At 36.3% G+C, this 24121-nt stretch overlaps 1 protein-coding gene across 2 annotated transcripts in view; it reads right to left on the reverse strand.

Moving 5' to 3' along the window:
* Positions 1-2904: 2904 nt before the first annotated feature.
* The window catches only part of RADX (RPA1 related single stranded DNA binding protein, X-linked), a 54891-nt gene continuing 33674 nt past the window's right edge, over positions 2905-24121 (reverse strand). For both annotated transcript variants that reach the window (XM_037512131.2, XM_037512129.2), the window contains 4 exons: positions 22394-22467; positions 18247-18537; positions 9668-9835; positions 2905-4159 (listed from right to left, as the gene is read on the reverse strand). In XM_037512131.2, the coding sequence (XP_037368028.1) occupies positions 4029-4159; positions 9668-9835; positions 18247-18537; positions 22394-22467 (664 nt within the window). In that variant the 3' untranslated portion in view covers positions 2905-4028. The remainder of the gene's footprint in view (positions 4160-9667; positions 9836-18246; positions 18538-22393; positions 22468-24121) is intronic.

Raw genomic sequence — 24121 nt, forward strand, 5'->3', positions numbered from 1 at the left:
ACTCTGTGCTCCAGCCTTACCAGTTTTCATTTAAGTCCTCAAACACACCTTGAGCTTTAAGACTCTTACCTCAGGAAAACTTTCCCAGTGATCCCCTCCTCCCTGCTTCTGGTTTCTTTGTTATATACAAACCATGTATTTTTCCATTGATCTCATCATTTGTATTTATCTCACTAATTTGTGCAACTATCTTAATGTTTTTCTCTTACACAATACTATAAGCTCCAGGAGAGCAGGGGCCATGTCTGTCTTTGCTTGTGTTGTATTGTGTTCTTAGGGCTAACCCAGACTTACCACAGAGTGGCCATTCAAATATCTGAACATGTGCTGCAATAATCTGGCTCATTACTTTATGAGCCCCAGGATTCAGAGACATTTCTCTCACAGTGACCACTGAAATTTTTTTATTCAAACATTTTATTTTGTGCTCAACTTAAAATATAAACACAAACTTTGGGGTTATAAGCTTAACCTTACAATTTCATTTGTTTGACAATTTTACATCAAATAACTTGGTCTTTTTCTGTTTTAGTCCCCCATCTATAAAAAAATATTAAAACCTTGTTAGGGACAATATCTAGATCCTAAGCTATTAGGAGTCAAATGCAATCATCTCAGAATAGTAACAGAGGATCCTCAAAATGTGATGTTTGATTTTCAATGAAAATATGCATATTATTTAAAAAAGCTAAAATATTTCAAATTTGAGGTTATATGTATGTTATCAGTAAAAAAACCGATCAGGCAACAAAACTTCTTACAGTTGGAAAGCACTGTAAGAAAAAACCCTGTCCAGGTTGCCCTTTATATCACAAAGTAATTGTGGTAGTCATCAATTGAACTTCTAAATAATTAGAATAGGAATTAGAATAATGAAAACTATTTTCTTTCTTGACAAAACAAAGCCTGGGATTAAAGATGTCCTTTTTTTTTGTTAAAAAGAACTGCTATAATTCACAGTGGTTTAATCCTAACTTTAAAATAAATGTTTTTCAATGTGGAATATAGAGCAAACAAAGCAAAGAAAGGATCAAACAAAGACAAAGTTTAAAGCCATCCCTTAAAAGCTGACCATATATGAGGCATGCGGGGTGGGGGTGGGGGCTGGAGGGGTGGGGAGAAGCACAATGGACTATAGTGGAGGATTATTTATGGGTGCTTTGGTGGTGGGAGGGTTATGGCGACCACACCTGAGGGGAGAAATCCTATACTGTCAAAACACTAGCAAGGGTGTAAAACAATGGTACTTCATTTAAAACAAACAAACAAACAAACAAACAAAATGATCCTCAGAGAAAACCACATTTTCATAAAACACACGAAAATAACATAAGGCCATTTTCAGTATTCTAGTAACTATATTAATTAAAAAATAAAAGAATCACAGAACTGGATGGGAACATTATTTTAAAATTTTACAAATATAAAACTAAGGCCTTTATTTACTTTTCTTAAATTGGCTTGTGGCTTTCCTTGAAGTTCCACAGGGATTAAGGTCAGGGCTGTGGCTAACTTTAAATCTTTTTTTACAATCTATTATTGATTTCTTTGGTATAAAGGAAACCAAATATTTAGGGCTAGAAGTGGTATCAATATAACAATGTAAAAATGAGGGATAATATAAAGGGCGGTATGACCTGGACCAAAAGGTAAGTTTATTAGTTCTGGACACAAGTCATAAATTCAAACATAATATCAAATAAACGAAATTTTCTGAGAATTCCAGAAATTGATTAATTTTTAACCTTTCCCCCTAAAATTTCTTTATTATAAATAGCCAATTACTGATACAAGCAGAACTGAGTAATATGTATTTCACCTTACATCAATTTACCTGCAAATTCTTGGGTAGCAATGCTTAAAAAAGAAGAAAAAAGGGTAAATGCACCTGAAGAGGTAACCAGTGAAATAACAACCAGCTTAACTACAAACTACACAAATAACTTTAGAACAACAGAATTGGCTAGAATCTACAGTGCATACTGGCATAATTGTCTATAATTATAGCTCATTTAGGAGAAGAATGGACTATATAGTTCATAATAGCTAAAAATATCAAATACTGGTGTCACCGAAAGAGGGTTTTAAATATCTTAAGTTTTTTTTCTTAATATGAATTAAGTGAATGTAGGATAATTCCAAAGAAATATAAGTGTTTGGCAAAGAATGTGTGCTCAGATTTTTCTTTCAATGTGTTCCTCTCATGTGCCATCTACACTTAGAAACTTCAGTGTGAGACTGTGGTCTCTGGTAGACTACATAATTTATTAGTTGATATGTTAATATGTAGGCACTATCACAGCAGTATATTTGTGTTGCTTTGGAATTAGTGAACATATTAATCACTTGAAGATAAATTTTTCTGAAGGTAGTAGTTTGCTGTTTTCTTAGGAAACTACCATAGCTGCTATCCAATTTTGCAACCACGAGAAATGTGGACACAGATGTTTAACTTCAAATTTGGATAAAAACATTACTAGAATACAAAACAAACTGCTAGGAAAGTTGTTCTTGAAAATCCTAAATTTAAAAAAATTCATATTTCTCATGCAATATGAGCAAAGAAATCACACCTTTAAAGTGTATAGTTTGGAAATCTCTGCCTAAGATTTTTAGTTAATAGCTATTTAAGTATTAAATTTCCTCTTATCTAACATTTATGTAGCATTAAAGTTGACTTGTCTTTTAAAGTTTATAATAGTTTAATACAAAAACCCAGATTCTTTTCATAAAAAAGTATTCAATCTGTTGGAAGAAGAATCATATGGAAGAATGGAACCAATGGGAGAATCATGTCAGCTCATTTAGCAAGTGTATGTAGTTCTGTCATGAGCCAATAATGTGGAAGAAAAACATCAAATACATACAAAGTGAGAAAGGAGACCATAAGGTGATTATGTTTTAACTTCTTTAATAATACAATCAAAATCTTAACACGAGAAAAATTCACACTATTTTAATTAACATTTAAATACATTTATAAGGAACAAAATACCGAACACATTTATGAACAAACGGCAGCATCTATCTTTAGGCTTATGAGCTGCCTAACACATTTCAAATGTATAGCATATGAAGTCACTGAACTGTAGGGCTGGAAGAAAACCCCACAAGTTAATAGCTTAACTACAATCGAATTCATCTTGTACAGAATTCTTTTTAACTCAAGTGACGGCGGTCATTTTAGCTCATCTAACCACAGAGATATCAACCAACCACAGGACCTTGCAAATGTGGAATGACCATTTACAGTTATAATGAAGTGGAACAGACAATCAGAATAAAAGAAATTCCCTTAGTTAAATGTTTTATACTTTCAATACAAGCACTTAAAATGTTAACATGAGATAAAACTTTACTATTTGAATTCATATCACATGTACCCAAATTATAAATGAATAGCAAGAATATAGACATACAGTAGCCTCTGGTTTTAAGATCACACACTAGTCAAAACATTTAGAAATTCAAAGGATATGAAGTCACAATAAAAAGTATAAAACCTTAAGACAATTTAGCACACTTACTGTAAGGCTGTCCAAATTAAAGACCAGAACAACTGAACAATACCAATTCAGGTGTGCTTTGAAATGAGAAATGCATGTTTGCCACTTTTAGAGAATTTCATCTTCAAATTTCAATTAATAATTTCTCATATGTGAGAAAAAGTGGAAAGATGCTAAGTTTCTATAAAAATTTACTCTTGTAAGTCAGGATGCCTGATGTTGCGGTTCTAGAATTAAAATGCATTTCACAAACAGAAAAGTGAACACAATTATCACACGTCAAGATAACGGACATATAGACGATACATTTTCTTGATAACACAAAAAATTGTTTTGATAACTTTTTCAATGAATTTAAGATGAAGCTTGGTAGCTCCAAACACAAAATGAACATAAAACCACTTAACCTTATAGTTTATATCATATTCTTGCTGAAAAAGTTACTTAAATTGCCAACAACATGACAGAGTATTTTTAAAGCAATGCCCTCTTTATACTCTGAATAATTTCATTTGTCAAATTTTAAGAAGTTTTCTCTGGGCTATAAATTTTCTGCAAAAAGACTTCTACTTTATTGTTACCCAAATTGCAGATATCCAAGATACCGACGATATGTACTCTATCCAGTTCCGTTACTGCTTTTATAATATCACCTAAAAGTAAAAAAGCAGATGGTAAGTATTATAAAATAGTTAAATATTTACTTGGATTTACTGTCACATAAGCTGATTTTTTTCTTATAATATTCAAACTGTCCTTTATGTTCTCCTTCCATCCAACTCATCACACATTCATCCAAGTTGTATCATAACTTCTGCAAATTAAAGTGAATACACCCAACAGGTGTTATCAATAATGTCAAGAGGTAGTGGCTGGAATTCTACTACCATATTGTTGTTTTTATTTTTAAATATTTTAGTGAAGCAAAGTAAATATACATATTTTCAAGGTCATTTACATGTGACAAGTAAATAATTTATTGTATACTTCAAGGAAGTGCAAAGATCAACTTTTCTATTTTGAAATTTATCAATTGTTTGCAAAACTTTTAAAATATTTCAAATTACAAGTTATCAATAACTGAAGTTACTAAAACAAAATAAATATATGTAACTTAAGTTTTTTTTTAAATGGCTTTTTTTTTTAAGATTTATTTATTCATGTATACAAGAACCGGGGTACAGGCCAGGGGTGAGGGAGTGTGAGAGGATTCACCAGAGACAGAGTGGGGAACAGAATAGGCAGACCAAATGAAATACACTGCTGAGGGGTGCAGCAGGCAAGACAGGAGAGGTCTACCAAGCCATGTGGGCATATCCCTGGCAGGTCGGGATTGAACCCATGCTGCAGAGGCTGTGGGCAGCTTCACAGCTCTGCGCTCAACCACCTGCACCACCAGGGAGGCCCTGAAGTGGCTTTATTAACTAAATTAGGTTTGGATGTGCTTAGAAGTTTTAAAGAAGATGGATTAGGCCAATGACATTGCTGAAAATGGCAGAGTAGGGAATTCCAGGGCTTTGTGCCTCCATTAATGCAATTCATATGCTGGCAAAAACTCTCAGGTCAACTTTTCCAGAACTGTGAAATCTAGGGGAAAAAAACTTAAAATAACCAGGGGAAAGATTAATGAATGACATTGCTACACTGCAGTAAGAGAGTGTTGCGGTGTTTTAAATAGCCTTCCTACACTCCTCACTCCCCAGATGAGCAGCAGCCAGAAAAATGGTTGCCAGTACCAGAGGGAGCATGCAGCCCTTATTCTCAAAGATGTGGTTGTGTGTTTTGATCTGCTGGGCAGCTCCCTCAAGGACAGATGAAAGGGGTTGCTTTTGTTTCTCCTGATTCAGGGCATTCCCAAGACTGGGGCGGGTTTTCCAGGGGTTTTTGTTGAAAGCATATAAAGGTAAACCCATTGGCCAGTGCAGCTAGAATGATAAAGTTGGGACAAAGCAATAGTGACAAAAGGTTGGCTAAAGAGATGTGGGGATTTTATTTTATTTTTTTAAAGATTTATTTATTTATGCATACAAGAGCTGGAGTACAGGCCAGAGGTGCAGGGGGTGGTGGTGATGGTGAGAGTATTCACCAGAGACAGAGTGGCAAACAGAACAGGCAAATCAACCAAAGTTCACTGCTGAGGGGAGCAGCGGGCAAGTCAGGAGAGGTCTGCTGTGCTATGTGGGTTGCTCCCTGGCCAGCCTGGGATCGAACTCGTGCTGCAGAGGCTGCGGACAGCTTCAAAGGCTGCATCTTAACCCCTTGTGGCACCAGGGAGGCCCCTGAGATGCGCGGATTTTAAAAGGTCCTGTATACACAGGAAATCAAGAAGGCCACATGAACACCCAGGCTTTAGAAAAGGCCCCGAGAAGATGCTAATTGTTCATCTAGGGCTGATCTACAAGCACTTCAGAACAGGAAGTAAAGGCTTAGGCAGAGTTAGATACAGCCTGCCTAAGTGTTGAAGGGGTACCTGCCATCACAGATGCAATCTGCAAAAACTGGGACAGTATTTCTTCCTTTTTTATTTACTTTTTGCTCCAAGTGTTAAGGAAACTCATTCAAAACCTTAACTGACCACTATTTAACTAATAGATCACAGATTTCAGTGGTTACATGTAACAAAGAATTCTAAAACACTTAGAGGTTAAGTAACTTAAGCAAAGTCACATGGTAATTCTAAAGAGTCTGGCTTCCAGAAATGCATTTTTCAAGGTTTGTGCTAGTGCTACATTGTTTCAAAACAGTGCTAAGAGGGAGTGGTAGGTCTAGGTTTTGTAGGGCCTGAAGGGTATACTACTAGCGGACACTTTTATGAAAAAGAATACAATATACAAAAGAATAACAAGATGGCCTTGGAAGGAACTTATGCTTCATAGTAAATCCACCTGTGCTAGACATGTCACGAAATCTAATGAATGATTTAAAATTATGCATCTTTGATAGGCACAATGAATATAATAAAAACTGCTAGTACTTGCTAACACATAGCAAACCCTCAAATATGAGCAACAATCATTTTCTAGTTAACGACATTAGAGTGCTATCATTTATATCAAAAAGGAATCTTCTCAAAAGTACTTCACCTATAAAATAAGTTTCCTTTAAATTCTTATATTTACAAAAATTACAGATTTTTAAGAACATCCACAAATACATCAGGCGAGTGTGACAAAGACAATGTTATGTGTTCTCCACTCATTCATTCTCATGATTGCATGGGAAGACAAAGCACTCTGGCCCTCCCTGTGGCTATGTTGGGATCATGTAATTGATTTTTGGCAAATGAGAACGCCAAAGTGATGTGTCACTTCCAGGCCAACACAATTAAAAGGCAGTGCCTCCATTTCTTCCTCTGCCTAGATAACCCTAGGAGTCATCTGTTCCTATTGGGGCTATAACAAGGTGGAAACAGATTGGATTCCTTAATCACTGCTTGGGAAGAGTGTTAATTGCTCACTGCATCATACATGAATTGAGCAAGAAATAAAATTTTATTGTGTTAAGTCACTGAGACTTTGGAGTTGTTTTGTAACCTCAGCACAGTACAACCTATCTTGTAATTCTTGTCTCTGAAAATAGTATGGAAACCCTGCATTACCTAAGAGACAAAAAATTTGTTTCCTTAAACATGTTAAAACTCCTCTAAACCATGCTCTGTTTCTGAAAAGTTTATCAATGAATACATTGACTCAATGTACCTCATGGTTGAAAATGATAACAATTAGGACATTAATTCAGTAAGCATTATTAAATAAATGCCTTGGGACATAAGGTTAACTGCTTGAGAGAAAATAAAGCTGGATCTCTATCTCAGTCTCTGAACCAAATAAATTCCAAATGGATTATTTTTATTTATTTATTTTTTTTTTTTTTGTGGGACCCTCGCCGGCAGCCGGGGAAGGAACCGGCACTGCAGAGGCTACGGGCAGCCTCGCAGCCCAGCGCTCAACCACTGAGCCACCAGGGGAGGCCCCCAAATGGATTAAATTTTTAAAAAGATTTCCTTTTATTTATTTATGCATACAAGAACTGCGGTGTAGGCCAGAGGTGCAGGGGATAACAGGATCGACCAGAGACAGAGTGGGGAAGAGAACAGGCAGATCTACTGAAATACACTGCTGAGGGGAGCAGTGAGTGGGTGAGACAGGAGAGGTCTGTTGCATGCACCGCTGTGTGGGTTAGCTCCCTGGAGGGGGATCAAACTCAGGCCACAGTGGCTGGTGATAGCTTGATAGCACTGAGATTTTAACACCTGCACCATCAGGGAGGCCCCTGGATTAAAAATTTAAGTCATGGGCCTCCCCAGTGGCGCAGCAGGTTGAGCGCCATGCTGTGAAGCTGTCCGCAGCCTCTGCAGCGCCGGTTTGATTCCTAGCCGGCCAGGAAGAATCCCACATGGCGCAGCAGACTTCTCCTGTCTCGCCCGCTGCTCCCCTCAGCAGTGCCTTCAGTCCGTCTACCTGTTCTGCTTCCCACTCTGTCTCTGGTGAATCCTCTCACACTCCCGGACCGCTGGCCTGTACCCCAGCTCTTATATAAATAAAAATAAATATTTAAAAAAAAGAAATTTTAAGTTATAAAATTGAAGCCTTATCAACAACAACAAAAGCCCCTGAAACAACACAATTCATAAATGGGCAAAGGATTTGAATGGATATTTCTCCAAAGATGACATACAAATGTCCAATGAGGACATAAAAAGATGTTCTACACCATTCATAATTAGGAAATACAAATCAAAATCAAAATGACGTATAACTTTAGGATGGCTGTTATCAAAAAAACCCAGAAAGTAACAAGTTTTGGTGAGGAGGAAGAAAAACTGGAATACTCATGCATAGCCCATGGGAATTTAAAATAGTGCAATGGTTGTGGAAAATGGTTTGGTGTTTCCTCAAAAATCAAATATAGAATTACCATATGACTCAACAATTCCACGATGAGGTATATGACCAAAACATAGACCAGGGGTTCAAAAATATATTTATATACCAATTTTCACAGCAAAATTACAAAATTATTCACAATAGACAAGAGGTAGAAACAACTCAAATGCCCATCAGCAGATGAATGGATAAGCAAATGTGATTACACACACACACACACACACCACAACTCCCCACCACCACCACAGAGGAATACAGAAAATATAGTCATAGAAAAGAAATGCCGATACATATTATAACATGGATGAACCTTGAGAATATTATATTAAGTGATACAAAAGGTCAAATATCATATGATTCCACTTACATGAAGCACTTAGAATAGGCAAATTCTTAGCGACGGAAAGCAGAACAGAGGTTACTAAAGGCTGGGGGGGAGGGGAGAAATGGGGAAATAAAATCCCTCATCTCTTAGAAAGTTATTCAAGTTCAGTTAGTAATAGCCATTACTTCCATAAGTTACTTCATCACCAGGCACCGCTCTTAGGACTTGTTTAAAAACAACATACACTCAAGAGTTTCATCATCTTAGAAAGACCCACAACAAAATCCCAAGAGAATAAAAAGGCTTTCCTAAAAGCTCTTTAAAATGTAATTTCCTTGTAAGTTCAACAAAAACTGCTAGAAACTTTACCACATGCTTAGGAAATAGAAACAACAGCAGAAAGTGAACAGGATAATTTAATTGGACACATACTTTTGCAGGTATATAGGAATAATTTAAAGTTTGGTAGCAGCCTACACAATTAGTTGGTTGAAGGGTTTCACTATTGGGACTACATCAGTCCTAGCAGTCCTCAAGGAATTTATTGCATAGCACTCGAGTAACTAAATATTTATAAGAGAAAACAATTGTTCTATACTATACTATGGAGGCATTAATATTTCAGGCAATTACAAGGTGCAAGGACATTTTGTCTCGCCAGAGTTAAAAGGAGAGAAGAGCAGAATTTGCACTGCCCCATGTGCATACCACTTAGGTCTATGAATACTTAGATTTAGAATTGTATTATAATAGAATATTCTTAATGCTTGCCTGGAATAGGAACCATTAATTTATTTAAGAATATAGTCTCATGGGGATCACTTACCAAATAACCCTTTAAACTGTATTAAATGTTAAGGTTAGAAGTGTTCACATAGTAACATTTTAAGGTTAGAGCTATTTATAATAATTTCGTTTTCTGAGTGAAAAGAATACCAAGATTTTCTTACCTGCAACTGCCCTTGGACCTGGCAATCTATCATTGTCAGTTATTTCAGGTGGATACACGCAGCTGTAATTCATGCAGGTTAACAATGTGTCTATCTGAGATGTTCTGAGGTCTTCTGGACAATACATGGGTAGAAATGCAACATCAATTGCTATCTCATGGTTCAGACCTGTTATAGAAAAAACATACTTTATTAAAAGTTCAGTGGGTTAGTACTTGTTGCTAATGAGTGTAGCTTTGCTGGTTTGATCCCAGTATGTACTTAGTAATTTCACAAAATTTTGTTTCAGAACTGGGGACTGAATCCTTAGTTATATAAGCATTTATGAATACATGCTATTGGTTGAAAGCAGAGAAACTTTGGTGTAATGGATCACCACTGCTGTAAATAAGATTCCAAAATGTTTCCCCTACTGTTGGAAGGTTTAAATCTTAATATCCAGAGGATTGACTGTCTGGTTATATAAATGAAGACATATAGAGTGTTTTCTTGGTCATTCATCACAGGTGCTATCATAGGGTATGAATTCAGAGATTGGTTCCCCTATTGCTATTTGAACTTAAGGATGTATGATTCAGGCAAAGGCAGGGATGGTAGTAACTAGGTCCCACCTGTCTTCAAATATACTAGACAAACCTTAATCATTCCCCATCAGGGCTCTAAAAGGTTGTGGTAGCTAAGGGGAGACGGGGGAACAAAATGAATCCTGATCTGTAACTGTCTTACATGGGGTCTGAACACCAGCTAGGGTAGATCAAAAAGAATTCCTAGGGAGGATTTTGAGCTGGGAACTGAAAAATGAGGAACATTTAAATAAATTGAGAGGAGTCAAAAAAATGGGCAGAACTTAAAAGACACTTCTCCAAAGAGGAAATGCAAATGGCCAATGGGTATATGAAAAAATGTTCAACATCCCTCATAATCAGGGACATGCAAATCAAAACCACACTGAGATACCAGTGTGTATCTCACTGGTGTAACCAGTGAGAATGGCATATATTAAAAACAAGCAACAGCAAATGTTGGTGAGGATGTGGTGAAAAAGGAACTCTCCTACATTGCTAGTGGGAATGCAAACTGGTCCAACCACTATGGAGAGCTGACTGGAGGTTCCTCAGACTACTAAAAATGGAGCTACCATATGACCCAGCAATTCCACTCCTAGGGATCTATCCAAAGGATACAAAAACATTAATTCGAAAGGACACCTGCACCCCTATGTTTATTGCAGCACTATTTATAATAGGTAAGATTTGGAAACAACCCAAATGCCCAAAAATAGATGACTGGATCAAGAAGATGTGGTATATACACACAACGGGATACTATTCAGCAATCAAAAAAGATAAACACCATTCATAGCAACATGGATGGAGTTAGAAGGGACTGTGCTCAGTGAAATAAATCAGAAGGAAAAAGAAAAATATCAGATGATTTCACTTATAGGAGGAATATAGGGGAACCAAGTAAGGGATCAGGGAATAAAATAATAACAATAAAAAACAAAACAAAAAATAAACAGGCAACTATAAATCTGAAACATTCTACAGGGGAGGGGGAGGGAGAGGGATCAAAACAAGGGTGGGAAGAGCACAAGGGACTATGGTGATGGTGCACAGGTGACTTGGTGGTGGAAATTCTATGGGGACTACACCTGAGAAAAGAAAGCAAATATTGAACAAAAATGAACAATGATGTAAAATATATACAAATAAATTATTTTAAAATAAATAAATTTAGAGGAGGCTATTTCAGGCAGGACAGGGAGTAGTCAAAAGTATAAACCAGGGCCTCCCCAGTGGCACCGTGGTTGAGCGCTGGGTTGCGAAGCTGCCCGCAGCCTCTGCAGCGCCGGTTTGATCCCCGGCTGCTCCCCGGCCACTGGAGGAGGGTCCCACATGGCGCGCAGACCTCTCCTGCCGCCCGCTGCTCCCCTCAGCAGTGTACTTCCGTCCTTCTGCCTGCTCTGCTCCCCGCTCTGGCTCTGGTGAATTCTCTCACCCTTCTGCGCTTCTGACTGTACCAGTGCATGTATAAATAAATAAAAACAAATCTTTAAAAAAATAAAAAAAAAAAGTACAGATTCTTAAAAAAAAAAAAAAAGTATAAACCAGAGTAAGGAGTCCATTTGGCCAGAGTAATGGTTAACATAGAGCAACAGCTTTAAATCTCTATGAATTCCATCCAGACATCCAATCCAGAAACCTGCAAAATCCTTAATGCCTCCCTTTCACTCTTCCCTGATATTTAGCTACTGATTCCTATAGAGTCTATGACCCTAATAGCTCTCCTATTCATCCTTACAACTGCAATCATTCTTAAGTACTGAGTAAGGGCTAATGATGACTAAACAAAGTCATTCCTGATAATATGTAAACTGATCCAGAAATACAAAGCCATTCACTGCTTTTTATGGGTAAATAACACTAAATTCCATAGCTTTAGTTTAACATACAATTAGGGGCTATTTAAAGCTTTTTAATTATTATTGAATTTTGACTTCATAAACTAAAACAGTGATCATATCTAGAATTTACTGAGGAATCTAATTGAGTATTGTAAGAAGTATAGCTACCCCATAACTCTTAGCAATGCTGCAAACCTCATGTGAATGTGCACATGCTGGTATCTTATTTTCTTGATTCTAAGACTAAGTTTAACTTTTACATATGCCATCAATTTAATAAGTTTTTAATAAAAAAGAAACACTCTACCTAATGACCAAAATATATGGTTGCATTCCAAGTTGTAAAAAAGGAAATATATATTAAAATTGCAAAAATACCAGAAACTGGAAAGCCCAATATTTTCAGGATGGTGGCTTTATTATTGTGTGTCATTGATACTATGTTAAGATGTTCGCTAAATTATCGAATACTATGAGTTTAGCTTCAACATTATTAGCAAAATCTGTCCTGAGTTCACTTAAAACTAGGGTTTAGAATGCAAATATAAAAGTAAAAAGGCCTCAGGACCTCTGTACGCCTATTCCTGTGCATAGAATGTTCCTTTGCTATATAATCCCATGGCTTACTTTGCCTTCATGATGGGAAACCTCATGCACATGCTGGTATCTTATTTTCAGATTTCTGGTGAAATATTACTAAGGGAGATATCCCCTGACAACTCTTTAAACTTAACCCTTTCCTAGTACAGCATTGTCAACCTCCTCTCTTCTAGCAATTATCACCTTCCCACTCTACTTCAAACTCCCTGACTTGTGTTCACCCATGTAACCTTAGCACCTAGAACAGTGCTGGGCACACATTACGCTCTTGGTAAATATTTGTTAAAATGAACAAATGTACATTTGTGTACGTTTGAGCTATATTTTTCAAATTCTACGCCTTAGCAATTTGTGCATTAAATGTTCAAATATTAATTCACTCACATTTGCATTACAAAAAAGATATGAACACAACATCCTCTCCACAATATGCATGCATAATGCACGTCAATGGTGATCTATGTGTTATTTAAATAACACTATAGGGGCCTCCTCTGGTGGCACAGCGGTTGAGCACTGGGCTGCGAAGCTGCCCACAGCCTCTGCAGCGCCGGTTTGATTCCCGGCCACCGGCGAGGGTCCCACGTGGCGCGACAGACCTCTCCTGCTCCCCTCAGCAGCGTATTTCGTCAGTCTGTTTGTTCTGTTCCCCGCTCTGACTCTTGTGAATTCTCTCACACTCCCACCCTTCTGACTGTACCCAGTGCTTGTATAAATAAATAAATAAATCTTTAAAAAAAATAACACTATAGAGTAATATAAATCCGAACGAATAAGCTCCTATTTTTTTTTTGTAAAGTGTACTGCATGTAATTTATGTATCTTCTTTCTCAATTCTTTGTTATCACTGAGTTTCTTTTCCAACAAAAAGTATGTTTTTGTGTGTGTGTGAAGGGTGACTTGTAATTATAGCAGCCAGCAGTGTTCGGCAAATACCTTATCTTACCGAATCTAAGATGTCGATGATTTTAAGATGATCATTATTTTATATAATGGTAAGATTATTGTATAAGGAAAAATACCATCAACTAAACAATGGCATGACATCAATTGCAAAATATATACTGATTTTCAAAGATGTTAAAAATGGAGAAAAAAGTGATGAAATCTGATAGTAGGCACTTGAGGTTTAACGACTAAATTACTTTTGAGACAAGAAAGGTCCCGGGACAATGACATGAAAGGATCCATGACAAAATTTTGCTGTCCCCATGGGCTGGTAAACAGGTTAAAAACCGGATGATCTAGGCCCAGACACCTGCTGCCATAAATTTCCGCAGGTCATTTTTTTAAACCATTTTTGAGCTATTTTTCCACAGCTCATCAACTTGGCTGCTATGGGAAGAAAAGGGAATTGCAGACCCAGAAAAAAAGGAAGTCACAGATCTTGAGACCAGTCTGGTTCAGACTAGAGCTACAGGCACACAGACTCCATAAAATGTTCACGCTGGAGATGGTCACAAGCTCTGCATGACCACCAATCTGATTGGTCCTGGAAACTAGCAACAATAAATTGACTTTAGCCAAGTCCAGTCCTTGCTTTCTCCACCAATAAAGTTTAATTCCTTTGTACTCAAACCTCATTCCTAAACCTATATAGACCCCTAGCCTTGGCATTTGGGGAATCTCTCTCATGCCCAGAGAGATCACCACAGAGCTTTCTTTCCTTGCTCTTCAGTTAATCAGTAAATGCCTGCCCTCACTGCTGTCTGTGGAGTTATCTTTTCCATCTTTACCAGAGGGTCTCAAGAACCCTTTCCTGGGCTGGGGAGCAGTACCCTTTGGTCCATCACTCTGACTCCTGGCAGGTAGAGCAGCGGGACATGGCTGGTATACTTGTAGTTTATCTGAACTAAGGTTTGGCAACAATAATCTAGCTCTGGAACTAGTATGCTGCTCCATTTGAGTTACAGAATGGGAAGCATCCCAGTGGGATAGGGTATGCTGAGGATGTAGCCTTTAAGGGAACCAACAATGGTGAAACCCATTGCTACTCAGCTAATGGTTGAAGTAGGCCTCAGCAAGAATGGAGGCATTCCTTCACCAAAGAAAGAGAGGTAAAAATAATTGGTCCTCAGTCCAAGAAGGGCAGCAATTATGTTGGTCATCTTGATTGCTTTAATAGGAGAAAACAATCGAGATAAGCAAAGCCTTATTATTTCAATATAACTATAGCATATTAAATTACCTTGATGTTACAATTACTGCTAGCTAGAACAGTAAATTCACAAAGAGGGAGGGAGGCACAATGGACTTTGATGGTTGACTATGAGTGATTTGATGGAGGGTGCCCTACAGTGGCGACACCTGATGGGGAGGATCCTAATTTACTTCAATTAAAATAATGAATGAATGAATGAATGCATGCATGCATGTTGCAGAAAATGAAATTGAATAAACCATGTGAAAAATTTCTGACAAAAAAAATCTTTTGACAAAAAATTTAGAAAAAATGATTTTAACAGTACTCCTTAAATCATATTCGTTGTTATTGGGGTTTTTATCTCTAGATTTCCATAAGACAAATGAATGAAAAGTCACAAGATTTTTGTGATATATGAAAATCTTGAGGTTCAAGTTCAGATAAAGTTTTTGTTCAAACAGTCTTGCATATTCATTTACGTATTATATATGGCTGCTTTTAAACTAAGCCAGCAGAGCTCAGTACTTGGGACAGGAACTGCATGGCCTGCAAAGTCTCAATTATTTACTATTTGTCCTTTACAGAATAATATTTGTCCCTTTGCACAGAACACACTCAAAATAATATTTCACTTCTAGAATTCTCTTAAAAAATTGTATATTAATAACACATTTAATTCTCTCTTCTGAGTTGACTGCTCATGCCATGCTTAAAATGCACAGGTCATTTTCTAGTATGGCAATACAACTTGGCTCATACTTTCACAAAGATATGATTAACTCACCACATTCACATCTGATATTCAGCTCTTAACCAAAATCAGAGAATATCTATACTTCAAGTATTATTAAGAGAGTGGTAGTTCTCAACCATTATTATATTCCTGCACATTATTATATTCCTGCATACCTGACACACAAGGTGCATTCTTACCAGTGGCCCTCTATGGCAATAAGTATCCTTTACTTAGGGCAGTGAGATTGAATGGGCTGTTTGTCTAGAGTGTAGCAGAATTCCAAGAAATCTGGATAGGTCTCCCGCAAATGATATTGATAGGCTACACTCTTCCACCAAGGGTCTATGAAAATCACTGCAACAGTAACATTTATTTTAATTCTCTAGATTTTCTTTGATTTAAGTTAAACCAACAGAGAAGTACTATGATCATATAGCAATAATTAAGGTAAAAATGTACTTCTTTACAGACCTGCTTTACTAAGATCTAAATAATGAATATATTGATTACATATATTAGGAGCTTGATGCATGAATCAACTATCTGGAGAGCATTTCCATATCTTTAACAAAGAAAACTGTAGCTAAAGCTAATCAACCCATTTGTTAGTCTGTGTTACTTATACAATAACTTCATATAAACAAGTTCAGATGAGTTTTGTCAGAGAGAAAAATATAACAGGATCCCTATATATAAGTTTTGTTTTGTTTTTTAAAAAGATTTATTTATTTATTTATTTATGCAAGCACTGGGTACAGTCAGAAGTGCAGAAGGGTGAGAGAATTCACTAGAGCCAGAGCGGCGAGCAGAGCAGGCAGAAGGACCAAAGTACACTGCTGAGGGGAGCAGCGGGCAGCAGGAGAGGTCTGTGCGCCATGTGGGACCCTCCTCCGGTGGCCGGGGAGCAGCCGGGGATCGAACCAGTGCCGCAGAGGCTGCGTGCAGCTTCGCAACCCAGCGCTCAACCGCTGCGCCACCGGGGAGGCCCTATATATAAGTTTTTGTTTTCTATGCAAAGGATGATATGTTTAGAGACTGGGGAGACATAATTTCTAAGCATGGCCTAACTTCTATCTACTAGTGAGCAGCACTAGAAGATAGATATTCAAGCTTCTTTTAACACTAAAATTAAATAATTCAATTATGAAAATTCCCCTTTTCTCCCCTCCTGTAAAAAGCTCACAGAAAAACTGCTGCTAGATGATAATAATTTGGTCATCTGCAAGTACCTAATAACATCTACTTTGTCTCCTTTTAAATGTTCTGTATTGTTTATCCACACATGCCTTATTCTCCACTGTCTTTTATCTTTAAACTATGTTAAAACCTGGAAAACAGGTAGAATATAAAACAGCATAATTCTAACATGGATTAGACCTGAATGGGCAAAAAGATACATTTGCCTTCTTGCTTTTAGGTAATATATAGCCCAAACTATAAATATCTATAATTACTTGTAAGACATGTAATGGGTCAGTTTAATGGGTTAGTATTACGGTAAAAGAAGAAAAACATTTGATTTCTGTTTCCAAAAGAACTTCATGATTTCCATGGTTTCTTTTTGTGATATACAGGAAATATTTGCTGTAAATTTTGTTTCCTAGATATAAAACTAAGAATGATAAGCTACCAAAAGAGAGCATATAATGCAATCGAGTGAAAGGAAACATTTGAAACTAAAGTCTGAGATAGTCTAATAGAACCAGTGGAAATTCCTACATGTATATACTATTTGTAGAATATGGACATATACACAATCACATATATGTACACATTTTGTGTGAGGAGGTAGGGAAGAAGAGAGAGTAAAGTGGGAAAAGGAATCTTGATAAAGGTCAAGGCAATTCATCCAAGTGTTATAGTTGGAAAAAAATCTATGAACTGCATTTTCTTTCAGGCATTAAGTTACTTTGCTAGTGATTTTTCCTTATATTTTCATTTTAAGGTAATAAGACTTTCTTTTAAAATACAAATTAAATAAAAAATTTTTCTTCATTCTGAGAATAGTTCATTTTGGCTAAGATCTTATTTTAGAATGAAATTTTTGTATAGATTTTTCATTTACTAGAATTAAACTTAGAAAATAAATATAAATTAGAAAAAAACTTTAAATTTCTGTAAGTTCTATAGCTACTTCTCAGTTTTTAACAACCTGAGAAAATCCATTTATTTCCCTTTATCAGACCTTGGGAGCTTTTTCAATAGCTTCTTTCTGTTCAACCTGAGTTACCTGGGAATTTTATTTTCCTTAGGGGCTAATTAGACCTCTGTTCATAGGAGCATCTCTCAGTTATTACCTCTTTCTCTTTAACCAACATTTTAACCTTCGATGGTTCAAATGCACGAGTGGCAGAAAATATGGGCAAGAAAGTGGTGTTGCAAAAGGAGAACAGAATCAGATTTAGAAGTAGTCAGATAGTCAGGGCTGAGGAAAAGTTCCTTGGTTTCCATTCTTCTCTTCCAAAATACTTTCCAAGAACTTGACAATGTTTACAAGTCCACAATTAGAGATCAAGTAGTCCAGAATTATTACTTCATTCCTTTGGTTTGAGACAAACAGGAACTCTCCTTGGTCTTACTAAGGAGACCACCCCCCCTCCTTGGGGGTGACGTTAATTTTTTAAAGCAAAATATTATCAACTATATTTAAAATATATTACATTCTTAATATTTAAAGAAAACAGTTGACTTACCTAGAATGGTTACTTCAAAATATCCAAGGCTGCGAGCACTCCTAAAATCATCAAGTTTTGGGGGTATTCCATCAGGTGGTATGTATTTTGCAGGCTGAGAATTAAACTGCTGAGTAAGAAACTTCCTATGTTCAAAAATAAATTTCCGTGGAATACTTTCAGGATAAACACAGCTGTAACGCAGGTGATCTATTAAGCCAAACTTTTTCTCTCTCCAAAGCTGACTTTCCCACTTATCAGATATAGTTTTTCTGGCTTTTCCTACGTTACTAGTTCTTGCAATTTCTCGACCTGTTAAAGACATAATAATGAAATGGACACAAGTGACCTATAAACTACCTGAATTAATCTTGTGCTACAAAAAAAAAAAACACAGATTAATGAGGAACTTTGATTAAATTTAAATATCAAATAGCTACCGACAGAATGTAAATTGAATGCCCCCCCCCATTCTTATCAAAGTGAGGAAAGAACTGAATTTTTTTTTTAAATTTTTAAAAGATTTATTTCTTTATGCATACAAGAGCTGGGGTGTAGGCTAGAGGTACGGTGGTGGGGGCTGAGAAGATTCACCAGAGACAGAGTGGGAAGCAGAACAGGTGGATCTACTGAAATACACTGCTGAGGGGAGCAGTGGGTGAGACAGGAGAGGTCTGCTGTGCCATGTGGGTTAGCTCCCAGGGCCAGCATTGAACTAGTGCTGCAGTGGCTGCTGATAGCTTCATAGTGCTGAGACTTAACACCTGCACCACCAGGGAGCCCCCTGAATTAATTTTTAAAATAAATTTTTACTCCAAACTATTAAAATTTGATATTTCTCTCTGTTGACAAAACTATGGAAATTTGTAATTATATGCTTTGTGATTTTTTCCATATTTTCTAAATGCTCTTATATTCAATGACAAATTCACATTAAGTGAAATTCATGAGAATAATAATCTTTAAGGATGGGATGGACCACCACTCACTACTGGTGGAATTTAAAATAAAATTTTCCTAATCTTTGCTAAAAATAGCCTGATCAAATCCAATCTTTTCCTTGGATACAACTATCCTTCAAAAGGACCATTTATTTATTACATGTAATACTTCCTTCAGATATAAATAACAAGTGGAAAGCAAAGAGATGAAAAACCCCTTAATCTTGATTGTTCTCTATCACTGAGTCAATTTATGTACAATTTATCGAACACATTTAGATTATGAGGCAGAATATATTTTTCTCCTATACATATATACATTAAACCCTAGGAATTGAAGAAGTGATATAATCAGGAAAAACACATTTTGGAATAAGACCTTCACGTTGGCAGTTCTGCTAGCTGAGGCAAACTTACAGCAACTGTATTTCAGTTTACCAAAGTTGCTAAATTGCTTCCCTGAAGGCTACCTATACCTGGGTGTTCATTATTATCCCAGTATAAAAAACCTTTTGGAGGCAGAAGGAACTGCAACAGCAAGGCTTCAGTAATGTTTAATATAATGTTTCCGCTTTCTAAACTTTATTTCATATTCCCAAACTACTTTCTTAATTTCTTAAAAGTAGCCAGAGACTAGATTTTAATTTTTACTAAGTTTTAATTAATAATGAAAATTTATTGCGAGGTAAAATAGTATGGAAAATGAAAAACTTGAGCAATATTTCTTATCTACCAGAAATTGAAAATATCACAATATTACAAAAAAGTTTAAAAAATCAATTGATTAACTTATTTATTTACTATAAAAATTAACTTATTAATTTTTAAGTTTAATTGACTTACTGTAAATTTTGGGAGTAACAAATTCATTCTTTAAAAATTGTGTAAGTCTTTTTTTTTTTAACATGAAACTTTTTTTTTAATATTTTTTTTTAATAGAGGCATGTTTTATTTATTTTATTTTGTTTGTTTGTTTTGTTTATACATGCACTGGGTACAGTCAGAAGCGCGGGAGGGTGAGAGAATTCACCAGAGCCAGAGCGGGGAGCAGAGCAGGCAGAAGGACCAAAGTACACTGCTGAGCGGCAGGAGAGGTCTGCGCAGCGCCATGTGGGACCCTCCTCCGGTGGCCGGGGAGCAGCCGGGGATCGAACCGGCGCTGCGGAGGCTGCGGGCAGCTTCACAACCCAGAGCTCAACCGCTACGCCACCGGGGAGGCCCAGAAATTGTGTAAGTCTTGGGCCTCCCTGGTGCCGCAAGGGGTTAAGACACAACCTATGAAGCTGTCCACAACCTTTGCAGCATGAGTCCGATCCCTGGTCGGACAGGGAGCTACCCATATGGTGCAGCAGACCTCTCCTGAACTTGCCCGCTGCTCCCCTCAGCAGTGTACTTCGGTCCATCTGCCTGTTCTGTTCCCTACTCTGTCTCTGGTGAATCCTCTCACCCCCCACACCTCTGGCCTGTACTCCAGCTCTTGTATGCATAAATAAATAAATCTTTAAAAAAATGTGTAACAATGGAATATTACTCAGCAGTCAAAAAAGATAAACACATGCAATTTGCAGCAACATGGTTGGCGCTGGAAGGGATCATGCTCAGTGAAATAAGCCAGAAAGAAAAAGGAAAATACCGGATGGTCTCACTCATAGCAGGAATCTAGAAAACCTAAATAAAGGACCAGGAAAAAGAATAGCTATAAGAAAGAAAAAATCAAAATCAACAAATAACTATGAACCAGAGACACACTATTGGGGGGGGGCGGGGAAAGGAGGGATTTGGGTCAAAATAAGGGGGTTGCAATTGTATGGAGAATATAAAAATAAAATTAAAAAAATTGCATAAGTCTTACCTTAAGCACCAACAAATTTCTATCACATTGACTTTCTCCAATCTTTCCTCCCACCTCCTCTGGTAAGCACCCTTCCCCTTTGGTAACCACCATATTTTTCACAGAGTCTAAGAGTTATTTTGATTGTTATTTGTTAGTTATATTCCACATGAGAGAAGTCATCTAGTAACTGTCTATCACTTTCTGATATATTTCACTTAGCATAATCACCTCAAGAACTATCCATTTAGTACCCAAAGGGGTGATTTCATCCTTTTTTTACTAGCTAAGTAGTATTCCATTGAGTATATATTCCATAACTTCTTTATGTAGTCATTGGCTGATGGACATTTAAGTTGGTTCTGCAATTTGACTATTATGAATAATGCTGCTATGAACACAGGAGTACAAAAACTTAGCAAATTAACATTTTCCTATTCTTTGATAAATACTTAGAAGTAGTATTGCTGGTTACCAGATGAAATGGGGATGGAAGAAGGGCCAGGGAAGATGTTAGGTATCTGGGACTGACAATATGGTAGAGGGTGAGTGAGGCAAGTACAGATGTGAACATGTGAAAGTGCATTCCCAAAATTATATAGTAATGTAAACAAGAGGCAAATCAATAAAATTTGAGGGAAAAAATTCGTCATTATTAGCATCAACAAAAAACAAAAGACAAGTCACCTAAACTGTGTTAAAAAATCATTTCAGAAATGAACTCAGAGTTCAAGTCAGTCAACCCAATAGTAAAGTTACTACCACTACAATTATTTTTAAAGCTTAATCTATATTTATAGTTAAATAAAAATTAGACTTCCTACTTATTTTTCTAATAGTTAAAAATAGTATATTTTAAGGGATGTACTACCAAGGAATCTTATGTATATCAAGTACAAGTTTATCTTTCTCTTCGGGGATCATAACCAATTGTTCTAAAGTTGGGACAAGTACTTTTTTAATTTTATTTTATATATTTTTACATCATGTTTCATTTTTGCACAATGTATGCATTTTCATCTTGGTTATATTCCCCATACAATTCCCACCCCCCTTATTTTGACCCTAATCCCTCCTCTCCTCCCTCCCCAACCCCGTAGTGTGTCTCTGGTTTATAGTTTTGCTTGTTGATTTTGATTTCTACTTTATTATAATCAGTGGGACAAGTACTTTTGACAAGGACCTAAGCTAATAGAAAGGAAACCAACTAGCTATATTCCTAGTCAAAGTATTTATATGATGCTAGCAGCAGGCACAACACAAAATGTGGAATCAAATCAGTTATATATAGAGAGATATAGATATAGATATATAGATATACACACAGCTATATATAGATATATAATATTCCATTAAAATTGCATAAATTATAATAATTAGAAATAATAAAACATACGTTGTGAGATACTTGCTATGCCAGGTTTATTTCCTTTTGCTTGTGCAGAAGTTTCTGACGGAGATGCAGGAACACTACAAAAATTGAAAAAAGGATAACTAATAGTTACAAAAGAGACTTGAATGGAAAAAAACTAGTTCCATTCTCATTCAATAAATTTAGAAAACATAATTTAATTTCTTAAAGGAATACATTTATAATTAAGAAAAATACATTAAAATCATGAGCAAATATCTATACATAACATAATTCAAACATTGTAACAGATATAAACAATCTTTTAAGGAGTATTCCCCAAAAGAAGGAAGCATTCATCTCTATTAAATATCAACTAAAGATATATTTTTTCTCTTTGTGATAGGAATTTAAAAATTAGTTCAATAGCCACTTTTATGTTGCTTTGTTCAAATATTCTAGAAAACAATCTGACCTAACTCTTCAATCTCATTTCAGCATTTTCTACGAGCCTCATGCTGCTTCAACCCACCCTTGTTTTCTTTCTGCCAGAAACAACCCTGTGCCTCTTTACCTCATTCTGGTTTATTCTTATTTATTGTTCAAAATTTAGCTCAGTCATTTCTTCCAATAAGAAGACATTCTCGATATCTACCCAAAGCTCACTGACTCTTGAATATGCTACCATAACACCATGAATAAACTTCTATCATAGCATTCATCAGAGTGCATTGAAATACAGGTTTATCTGTCTGTTTCTTACACCAGATTCTGCTATAAGCTCTGCTAGACTTTCTCATTTTCAATTTTTGTATCTTTATTTAATATCTCCTTAATAATTGCTTATTGAAATGAAATGAATGGAGGAAAAGGGAAATATATTTTGAAACTTAGGAGACCCCAATTTTTTATAAGAAAAATTTCCATCATGTGGATTTTAACATACTTTTGTGATTTTTTCTACCGTATTTTCCAAACTAAAAACATAAAGTAAAATAGAATGTCATGTCGTAGAATGTCATATATTATTGATCAACTTATTTTGTCAATGGATTTTTGCTGTATACTAATAGTATCCTTCATTTCACTACTGAATTATTAATGAATTAAAAAGAAGCAGCTTTTGTGTAGAGTTTCCTCAGAACACTAAAAAGGGATCTACCATATGACCCAGAAATTGCACTCCTAGGAATCTACCCAAAGGACAAAAAAGCACTAATTTGAAAAGGACCTGCACTCCTATGTTTATTGCAGCACTATTTACAATAACCAGGATATGGAAACAACCTAAATGTTCCAAAACAGATGAATGAATCAAGATGTGGAGTATATACACAATGGAATACTACTCAGTGATCAAAAAAGATAAACTCATGCCATTTGTGGTAACATAGATGGAGCTGGAAGGGATTATGCTAAACGAAATAAGTCAGAAGGAGAAAGACAAATATCAAATGGATTCACTAATATGTGGAACATAGAGAAACCAAACAAAGGGTCAGGAAAAAGACAAAACTTGCAAGCTGACCATCGATCTGAGGCATAGAGAAGAGGAGGGCATGGGAGAGGGGCCAAAACAGGGGAGGGACGAGCACAAGAGACTATGGTGATGAATCATGGGTGCTGTGGTGATGGGAGAACTATGGGGACTACACCAGAAGGGAGAAGTCTAATACTTTCCAAAAATAAACAACAGTGTAAAATAAACCTTAAAAAGTAGCAGCTTTCATGAAGGAAGGATGCATCCATTTACCTAAAAAACTACAGCAAATA

This window comes from Talpa occidentalis, unplaced genomic scaffold (genome assembly GCF_014898055.3).
Source record: "Talpa occidentalis isolate TD23 unplaced genomic scaffold, MPIMG_talOcc4v2.1 talOcc4.15, whole genome shotgun sequence".
Lineage (NCBI taxonomy): Eukaryota > Metazoa > Chordata > Mammalia > Eulipotyphla > Talpidae > Talpa > Talpa occidentalis.